This window comes from Myotis brandtii, unplaced genomic scaffold (assembly GCF_000412655.1).
Source record: "Myotis brandtii unplaced genomic scaffold, ASM41265v1 scaffold86, whole genome shotgun sequence".
Taxonomy (NCBI): domain Eukaryota; kingdom Metazoa; phylum Chordata; class Mammalia; order Chiroptera; family Vespertilionidae; genus Myotis; species Myotis brandtii.
Genome location: NW_005371503.1, coordinates 371,438 through 382,251, shown reverse-complemented (window position 1 = coordinate 382,251; position 10,814 = coordinate 371,438). Strand labels below are relative to the sequence as shown.

At 37.8% G+C, this 10,814-nt stretch overlaps 1 protein-coding gene across 5 annotated transcripts in view; it reads right to left on the bottom strand.

Moving 5' to 3' along the window:
• DLG2 (discs, large homolog 2 (Drosophila)) overlaps positions 1–8,395 on the bottom strand; it is a 766,636-nt gene extending 758,241 nt beyond the window's left edge. For all 5 annotated transcript variants that reach the window (XM_014532211.1, XM_005884813.2, XM_014532212.1 and 2 more), the window contains exon 1: positions 7,885–8,395. In XM_014532211.1, the coding sequence (XP_014387697.1) occupies positions 7,885–8,193 (309 nt within the window). In that variant the 5' untranslated portion in view covers positions 8,194–8,395. The remainder of the gene's footprint in view (positions 1–7,884) is intronic.
• Between the last annotated feature and the right edge of the window lie 2,419 nt (positions 8,396–10,814).

Genomic DNA, 10,814 nt, shown 5'->3' with positions numbered 1-10,814 from the left:
AATGGATATAAAAACAACAACAACAACAAAATCCTAGCAGCCTAAGAGCTTATAGGGAAATTGAGGGTAGATGACATTTGAGATGATATCAAAGTAATATTGAAAACAACAGAAAACTCTAAAATAAATAATTTTAAATAATTTTCACAAAATAGATTTCTTATTGTGCAATAAAATATTTGTTTAAATTAATATGTGGTATGGCAATCAAATGAATTATTTTAAAAACAATCTTATTAGTGAAATTTGGTGAGATTTTTGTGTTTCTACCAATTCAAAATCTTTGGATCTAGGTCTATTCAAAGGATCCCCAAGTCTCTTCAATTATATATTTTTTGCAGGTGACAAACAAATGTAGACCGATACAGAAAAAGTGTGCCAGTGACACAATACCAAGAGCAGCAGCATTGCTCTAAGGATGGGATTTTCCAAAATGGGAATCAACTCTTGATAAAATTCCTAACAGAACTAAGTATAATGATTCCTTGATGTGCACAGGAATTACATTCCTATAATATTTAATGATTATTAAATCATTTCAGAAAATTGTTTGTAACACCAAATTTGACTTTGAACACTTGGAAAATAATAAACTTAAAAACATCTTCATAAACATCCAGTGGAATTTTAACAATTGTGAAGTACACAGGATGATTCTTTACTGCACATTATATACTGCACATTACAATGTATGTCCACTTTCTCCTAAAGGCCAGCATAACCTCCCAATAATTATGCCCATGCATTCCTAAAATAATTTTTAGTGGCTCTTCTCTCTCCTTATGCCCTTGGGGACTGCTGGTCTGAATTATGAGATAGTAGAAATTAGGTTTATGTAATTTTTCGTATAATGCCCAAGACCACATTATCAACAAATTACATGCTTAATAATTTTCTGTCAGCAATTATGCTGCATGAAGAGGAGCACATAAGGGCTAAGAGAAGTAGTGTAGCCTGAAACAGTAAAAATAAAACTCAAATCTGAGTTCAAAGACTTTGATAAATTCTGTCACAAATTGAATGACCTTGAGCAAGTCTTAACTTTTCTAGGCTTCGGGTTCTACTTTGGAAAATATACTATATAAGCTCTAAATTTCCATACAGTTCTGACATAATTATAAACATTATACGCCTTTGGGTAATTAAAAGGATGGGGCAGAGTAGAGAATAGAGGAGATAAAAGCCCGCAAGGCTACATTTGCAACAGATGAAACTACCAGAAAAAGGAAGAGGACAGACAATGGAGACAGTGGTATTAAAGAGAGGTATTTGATTCTTGGCACGATAGATACACAGGTAGGTAGGCTACGTGTGTATAATTCACAAACATTCAGTAATGCAAGATGATGCTTTTTGATTAAAAGACCGAAAATGAACCATGTGCTATACATTTATTAAGTTTATACCAATGTAATTTCTTCTGTAATACCTCTAATTTTTTTTCTGTTTCCCTTGCATGGGGGTGGCTGATATTTCTCAAAGACTAAAAAATCTTATTATTCTTTCTTGGTAAGGGACTCTCTTTATAGACGGAATCAGTAGAAGCAGCCACAGAGTTCAAAGGTATAGCACTTATTAAGTTTATGGCATGTAGTTCCTAATTCCTCACCCTAAATTTTGCAAAATATGAAAAAATTGACTTTGGGTAGTAAACAGACAATGTAATATACAGATAATGCATTATAGAATTTTACACTTGAAACCTACATAATTTTATTAATCAATACATTTAATAAAATTTACCAAAAAAAATTGCAAGATTTTAATCAATACATTTAATAAAATTTACCAAAAAAAATTTGCAAGATTGAATCCAATCTATACTAATAAAGAGCTAATATGCTAATAGCCGATACGCCTTAAGTGCACAAATTTTTGTGCACCGGGCCTCTAGTCTTTACTAATAAAGAGCTAATATGCTAATAGCCAATACGCCTTAACGAATAACGACCAGGTCATTAGCATATTAGCTGGGGCATTGCTCCAGAGACGGGGTGGAAGCGGGGAGGTGCCCAGAGAAGGCGGGACCAGCCCTATGCAACTGGAGGGACTGAGGGCAGGGCTTGAAGCAGCCAGAGAAGGCCAGAGGGTTTAGGGGCTGGGCCAAGCACGCTGGAGCTCTGCATGGACAGGTTGGGGTGTCAAGGCAGGGTGGTGCCTCGGGATTTCAAATTGCGCTGGGCTCCTAGTTTACAAATAACCATAGATTAGGAGACCTTTCTAGATTCAAGTACTTATTCTCGTGTCTGATGACCAACTCCAACTGGTTCAAATCAGCACAGTTCTTGACCTTGATCAGAGGGGGGTAGGCTCTTTATGTGCCTACCCCCCTCAGGGCTCCTGAGACCAGAAAATGAAGTAGAATGGGGAAATCTAAGATTCAGCTATGGGATGCCAGTCCTCCCAACCATGTAGGCAAACTCAAATCCCTAACAAAAATTAGAGAATTAAAGAGATCTCTGGGGATACTCTGCCTCTGAGAGTACCTCAAACAGGACTTTCTATAGAAAGCTTAAGGGGGTCAAATAGACCTACAGTTGAAACTAGTTCTGTCATTATCAGTTATGCCATCATGAGCAATTTACTCTTAACGTCAGTTGACATATCTGTAAAATGGGGATTACAATACCACTCTTTTAGTGTTGTTGGGAGAATTCAAAGAAATGACTAACAGAAACCCCCTAGCATGGTGCTTCACACATTGTGGATATTGTGAGTCTTCACTAAATATTATCATCTCTGCTCTTTTCTTTTCCACCGTCTGTATGTTGTTTCTCTTCATCCTGCCCTGGAAAGAATGCTCTGCTGATGTCAGCATCCAGAAGCAGGGCTGCCAGGAGTGTCGACCAAGTGGCTTCAGGGCTGCCCATGGAATGCTTTAATACCTCCTGTAATACCTCTAATTCTTTTCTGTTTCCATGCTGCTGATGTCTTCCAGACACTAAAAAATCCTATTATTCTTTCTTGGTAAGGGGCTCTCTTCATAGAAGGAATCAGTACAAGCAGCCACAGAGGTAAAACAAGCTGTCAGATCTTTCTGGCTGGGCAAGAGCTGAGCCTGAAATTTCAACCTAAGGAATCCCTACTTCTTGGACAAAAAAAGTCCTTTGCACTCAAGTTGCTGCAAACTGCTGTTTCTGAGGAGCTTCAAAGATACTGTTAGGGGAGATTTACAGATTTGGGCTAAATACTTCAAATGCAATTGTTCTAGTAGAATTTTATGGAGAAAAGCTAACATCACCTCCCTCTAAATACAAGTTTATGGGAATGTAACTTCATTAGTACAATTCTATCTTACATGATTTTGTTTTAGTGTAAATCTCTTAGAACCCTGAAGGACAAAATGTCACCCCATCATCATGTGGTCCTGTGCCAAATGTTTCTGGACAGTTGCCTAGCCTAACCTTCATCATTATAAGGAAGACATCAATAAATTCAGGGGACAAACTAGAAGTTCAAATAAAAGACAATAATAATAATTAATAATTATTATTATTAACTTTATGGATAATTTACCTATTACTAGTAATCATAACTACCTTTTTTTAATTGAAAAATGTCTGTGTTCTATGTATCATGCTGGACTCTAGGTATTCTCAATTCGTGTTATATTTTTCTACAATATGATTTTAGCACCCTAAGTTTTAGAGAGGCCACAAATGGGCCTTAAAGAAGTTAAGCAAGTGAGGTCATATAGAGCTGCAAGTCAAATTTAGGATTATCTAGCTCTAAAGCATACATCCTTTCTAAAGTGCTTCCCATTAATTAATGGGTGTTCGTTGATAGTCACCGAATATTAGTATTGGCGGAGATAGGGAGGTTCATTTAGGGAAAACCAGTTTTCTTAGAAGCAGAGCACCTGAGGCCCAGAAGGTTTTAACCACTATGAAGCCAAACACATAGACAGTGGCAGAGCAGGCACTTGAATCCTGTGGGCACTCCCTGCAGCTGTCTCAATGGAGTCCTCATCAAGGCCCACCAGGCCTGCTGTGACCAATCCCCGCTCACCCCTCCATGCACACAGACAACCAGGAGCAATTCCACACAGGCAACAGGGTGCTACGTGTGTTTGTTTTTGTTATTTTTATCCCCAAAGCATATTTCTCTTTGCCCACTTGATGATCAGTACAATTTTTTTTAAAATATTCAATTCAATTCAGCCCATGTATCACTTACTACCTCTAGGAAGTCTTCACAGACTCACCTCTCTTCTCTTCCCAGAAAATTTGGTATAATGAATTAAGGAATAGCTTAATCATTTTCAACATTTGGCGGGCTCCACAAATATTTATTGGGCCTGTATTATTTATAAGCACTGTGCTAAATGCTTCACATATATTATGTTAATCATTCCTCACCACAATCATATGAGTTAGGTATTATTTTTATCCTCCTTTTAGAAAACAGGCCTAAAGAGATGTGGTAACTTTAAAAAAGAAAAAAAAAAAGTATCTTTCTCTGTCATTCCCTGTGTCCTAATATGTGTCCTAATATACATTTACTATGGAATTGGCAGGACTCTGTGGAACTTTATTTCACTTCCAAATTGTAATTTCTGATAGTACGATTCTGTGTATATAATGATATACTTGCTAAATATTATATACCATTAAAGGCTATAAGCTCCACACTGGTAGGATAGTATCTACTTTGTTTACTATTCTATCCACAGGGCCTAACAAAGTGGCACAGAGTAGGCACCCAAGAAATGATCGTTGAATAAACAAATTCGGAATGAATTAATTAAATATGAATAAAGAGCAAATGCATAGATCTCTAGTCTCCAAGTCACTCTTCTGTGCTGCCTCCTCAGATCAGTCTGCATTGGGGAGAAATGCCACATAAGCAATGACGGACATGTTTTTCCTCCCAAGGCCAACACTATTATCTGAGATGTGCATTCTAGAATTCATTTCTGGACTCTATAATTTTCCATTTTCTTACCTATCATTATGGTTATATTAATTCTACAGATCCAAATGGAATGAAAACTGATTTGAGCAGGGACGGAGCTGTTTTTTAGTCCTGCTGAGAAAGAGCATAATGACAGAGTCCTGTTAGCACACAGCCCCCCAAATAACAGGAGTTTGGCAAAGAGCCTTGGGAGGAACTCAAATCATTACCATGGCCCTCTATTATAGCAGCCGGAAATCACACTGCCGATTTCCACGTAGTACAGCAAATATCTCCGAGGGCAGGATCCTAGCTCCCAGATGCTCACCAGCCCTCAGGCACGTTCTGTACCCCATGCAGCTCACTAGGCTATTCTAAAACATGCACTCTCCTTCTCCCTGCTCCACCAAGGATTCTAATGTTTAGCATCAGCTCCACCCTTTGTCTTACAATATTTCACACAATATCTCCAGTTAATTTAAGGGGTAGAAATAGTATAACAAAATTATAAAAACAGACTACTTTAATGGACCTATTCATAAAAACTTATATGCTCTTGTTTTTGTGATAGTCATACATGGGCATATAGTACATACACAGGTCTGTATATTTTAAATATTAGATCTATTCTATAGATGCATATGTAAATGAATATCAACATATATACTTATGTAAATATATCAGCATTTTTGAGTACCTATCAGAAATAAATGAAATATATTTACACAGAGAGAATAAACATTCTTTATCAAAACAAGCTAGTATATTCTAGATAAAAATAATATAGAACTTTATTTTTTATATGTGTGTATATACATGCATGTATATGTATATATATATGTGTGTGTATACATACTTATATATACATAAAATGTTAATATATGAAATGCAAGTAGTTAGGTATTATAGAGATATTTAATGCATATGTTAAAATCTGTGCACATATGTATATATATAGACAAATTAGAAACTATTCAACATAATATATTTGAAAGTGTACAGGAGTGGGACAAAGAGATAAATTAATCACTCTAGCTTAGCACTCTAGGGACTGAGATGGCAAGAGAGTGAAAGGATCAGGTGAAAATGTCACAACATTGAAGAGCCTAAAAGATATAGTATTATAGCTCCAATATTAAAGAATCACTGTTCTTCCTAGCCAATAATAAAGTACATGTGGATAAAGGAGAAAAGGTATAGAAATATGTGTGCAAAAGAATAATGAGAGATGGTGGTTGCTTCAATTTACTGCCTTCCCATATGTCACTGGATCTTTAATTATTAGTGCAGAGACTCTATTTCAATTCTTTAAAGCATTCAATAGCTATAAATGTAAGGCAAGTAGGAGGCTGAGTTTGTGAAACACCAAGGAAGAAAAAGGTTTCCCTTGGTTGATGAAATATGTACCAAGAGTTCTACAGAATGGTTATTACAAGGTAGAATTTAAATGTGGGGTTGGAAAATTATCATTTATGAAATAAAATTTTATTACATATTGAATAAAAAATTAGAACAATAAAGAAAGTTTGCTGTGTTGTTTTTTTTACTCTAAAGCAAGTTTGCTTTCTCTTTATAAAAACAACAAACTAGATGTGAGTTTGTGTGCTTTGCCTCTGGGAACCTTGAGAATGCAATCAATACAGAGATATAGGTTAAAGACATTGAAACACATGTATTTGTGAAAGACTATATAGATACTTCAAAATCATCAGGACTCTTTATTCAGTTTGGGATTGATGCTAACTTTAAAAATTAACTGAGTGTCAAATGTCAAGCTCCATTTCAAACTGAATTTAATACTATAATGACAATATGTTATTGATTTAAAGCAGAATGCTAAGATGCATGATGTTAATGCAACAAAAGCCATATATTTGGCCAGGTATATGTAACTATATCATTAAGGTCTAGTGATATATTATATTCTTGGAAGTACTTTTTATAAAATTAACATTAAAATTAGAATGTTCTCTACACTTCTCACACCATAATGTTTTACTCATGATTAATATTCACTTCTCAATTATACTAAAAGCATATCAAAATCAAGAAAGGATTTTTTCTGCAAACACGGCTTTTCTCTTTTCAATGGATATTTAAGAACAGTCATTGTTCTGTACTTATGACAGTGATTACAGGTGCATTTTATTTTTATTTTACAGAATTTACAGAAAGTTGTTTTCCCTCTCTGGATGGAAGCAGGAAAAAAAAACAATTTAATTTCTGGTAAAATGCTAGTAGTTTGGGGCAAGAATCAGCTAGGAATCAAATTAAGGGAACCTGCATATTTGCTTCAGAAATGTATTCTAGGAGAGAGAGTGTTTAATATAAATAAACTATTGCTTCTCTATGAATAAATGAAATATTTCATTTTTTTTATTTTGAGCATAATCATCCTATAGCTTGCTTCCAATTATTCCTTGTGCTTGTAAAATAAATTATTTAAGATAAACAAAATTTTTTCTCTGTTACTAAAAAGGTACACAGCATTATAAGAATAAAATTAGAATAGTATAGTTCAAATCACCACTTTCCAAAACTGAATAAATCTACTTTTAACTTTAAAGAGCTGGAAAGTATCTGATTAAAGTTATTTTTTCTCTCCCTTAAAACAAACAAACAAACAAACAAACAAACAACCCTGGGCTAGGCAGAATAGAAAAGTTAACAATGATTAGAAGTAAAAGTGCAGTTAAAAGACTATGATGCAAAATAGTGAAATCATCTGAAGATTAGAAAAGTTGAACTTGGGGAAAAGTCACTAAAAGAAACTTAGCACAGCATCCCTGGACTTGCCCAAGCCACCCTGAGGTGTGAGCCCCCCAAACCTGTGAAAATGAGAGGTTTTTCTTGGCCTACCATTTTCCAAATAGACATCCCCCGTCAGCAAGGAGGACTCACTCAGCAAAGTTTCCAAACCATCCTAACCTTACACAACTTGCTCCCAGTTTCTCCCGACGCTCAGGGGAAAGTCATAAGGAAAAGGCTCACCTGTGCTGGGCTGAACCAGCCATGTGGGCAGGCACAGTGCTCCCCACAAGTCCCTTTGCCCTTGGTGCTCGTCCTGTGGGGACTTTTCCGCACACTGTCCCACAAGGTGACCAGCTTGGTCCTGTTTGAAGCTGGACCCCCAGGTCCTGAAGAAGGCATGGTCTGAGAATTGTACCCGAGCCCCTGAGTGCTCCTCTGCCAGCCACAGGCGCAGTGGGCATCCCTGAGCACTGTGGGTGCACTCCTGCCGGCATCCATCCCATCGGACCCCCGGCTGCAGCTGTGTTGCTTGGTGAGGTATGCATTCATAGTGCACTGATGTCTACTCTTTCCTTTGGTCAGCTCTGCCCAGGAATGTTTCCTCCTTGACACCCCTTGCTTCCAGGCAGTTGTAAAAGTCTCTTTTTTCCCCCCTCGCGTGAATCCCTCAGTAGCTTTGACAGCTGCTATAAGCAGTGCATCCTGGGAGCCGTGGGAGCAGCGAGAGCAGCTCCGCACAGCATTATCTGCGGGCTGGTAGCTCTTTGTCAATAGATGACTCAACTCACAGAGCAACTTGACAGTATCCCTGCTCTAGGCAGAAGCAATCAATGCTCCACACAGCTGGGCTACAAGACTGTACACTGCATTACAAGCCCTTTTTGGATGGAGCCCCACAGTAAAGAATACTCGCTGCAATTTGGCATTCTGGCTTTCCCCTCTCCTGGCTGATCCCCACGCAAAATACAGACCTCAGGAAAGACAGCTTCTTATCAGGCTAGCAGGACCCTTCTTTCCGGAAAGAAGGCATCTAGGCTGAAACAACATAGCACAAGCCATTTAAAGTGATGGGAAAGTTAACCTGTCAAGGAATTTCCAACATTTACAGGAATCACTTATCGAGAGACAGATTTGCCAAGACAGACAAAATCATGAGGCAACTAAATAAGAGCATCAGTATTAACTCTAAAGAAGCTCAATTCATTTAGAAAAATTGCTGAGGTCACAGCATGCTACTAGAGTCCTTTAAAAGTTGCAAGTTTAATGTGTTTTAGATCATGATTACACACTGCCATCTAAGCAAATATTCTTTATGCTATGAACAATTATTATTTCCTTCTGATTCAAAAAAAAGCAATTTTCAAAAGTTCAAAACTGAGGGGTTGGCTTATTTTAACACAGTGTTTTTCCTTACCCAAAATTATTCTGAGGATTTCCTTTCAAATACTTTACCACAACAAATACATTCACCACAGAAAGGGGCTGCATTTTAAAGTAAAAGACACATCTAACTCTGCCATCCAGTATTTTGGTTTCCAAAGACAGAATTTTCAAATTCTTTCACTGAAAAATAAGTGAAATCTATCCAATTTAAAGCAATTGCCTTCCAGAGAGGACATGATTGTTTTTAAAATTTTAGCATGATTCACAGAAGCCACCCATAATATTTTCAGTAGAGGAAAAGGTGCTTAGAGTTTGTATTCTTTTAGAAACTTTCTCCATCTATAACATAAATGCTTATCACATATCCTAAGGAAATAATTTTGGTTTGATTGGGAAGCAAGCTGCCATCTGTGCAGCACCAAAAAATGATGCTATAACCCCATGATATAATAATTTTATCTACAGACCATCAGATACTATTAGATCTAACTTCTCAGTGGATTGACCAGCGGATAGGGTGGTGTAGACCTCATTTCTGACTAAGGGGTCAAGGTTAAGGCCAGGATTATAACATATTCTACATTTCAATGCTGGGATTTGCTTAATGAAGCAGGATCTTCTCTTTCCATGTATCTCCATAAAAAGTATCCTTTTCCAGTTTTTCCACAAGAGGTTGACATTAGTACCTTGCCTGGCACAGTAGGCATCCAAAACATCTTTGCTAAATAATTATAACTCATATGAATAAGTTAAAAAGGCAGGCCCTGGTCCATTACTGATCATATTTTCAAAGCACCTAGTGCACTGTCTGCCAAGCACATAGCAGCCTTATAAATACACTAGAGGCCCGGTGCATGAAATCTGTGCACTCAGGTGGTGGTCCCTCAGCCCAGCCTGCACCCTCTTGGGGTGTGTCCGACTGACAGCTTAGTTCTGCTCCCTGTGGGCAGTTGGACATCCTTAGCACTGCCGTGGAGGTGGGAGAGGCTCCCGCCACTACTGCTGCACTTGCCAGCCGTGAGACAGGCTTCTAGCTGAGCAGCGCTCCCCCTGTGGGAGTGCACTGACCACCAGGGAGCAGCTCCTGCGTTGAGCATCTGCCCCCTTGTGGTCAGTGCGCATCATAGTGACTGGTCGTTCCACTGTTCAGTCGATTTGCATATGAGTCTTTTATTATATAGGATTTCTTGGATGGATATATGGAGGGATTGGTGGATGTATAAATAGAAGGAACAGTAGAAGAATGAAGCAGTTGAGTAACACTTTTTGGAAACAATATTTAATTCAGCAATGATGCAGAATCATAAGCTCTTCCATTAAGGTTAGCTTCAGTGATGGTTTTGAAGTGTTAAAGAAATTTTATAGAAGAAGGAGAAGGAGAAGGAGAAGGAGAGGAGGAGGAGAAGAAGGAAGAAGAAGAAGAAGAAGGAGAAGACTTTAACTATTGGGAAGACATATGTGGCATTAATGGTCTTTCTTTTTGAAAGAAAATAAAGGAATCAAGATCAATGCTTGAAAATTGTAAAATTGAGGCAAACAGTTCATTATGTGATACTCAGTGGGGGAAATCTGATTTTTGAAGAGAGAGGGAGAGAGGGAGAGGGAGAGGGAGAGAGAGAGAGAGAGAGAGAGAGAGAGAGAGAGAGAGAAACATTGATATGAGAGAAGAATGCTGCTTGGTTGCCTCCATATGTGCCCCAACTGGGGATCAAACCTGCAACCTAGGCATGTGCCCTGACTGGGCAATGCTCCAACCAACTGAGCCATCAGCCACGGTTGAATGAGTT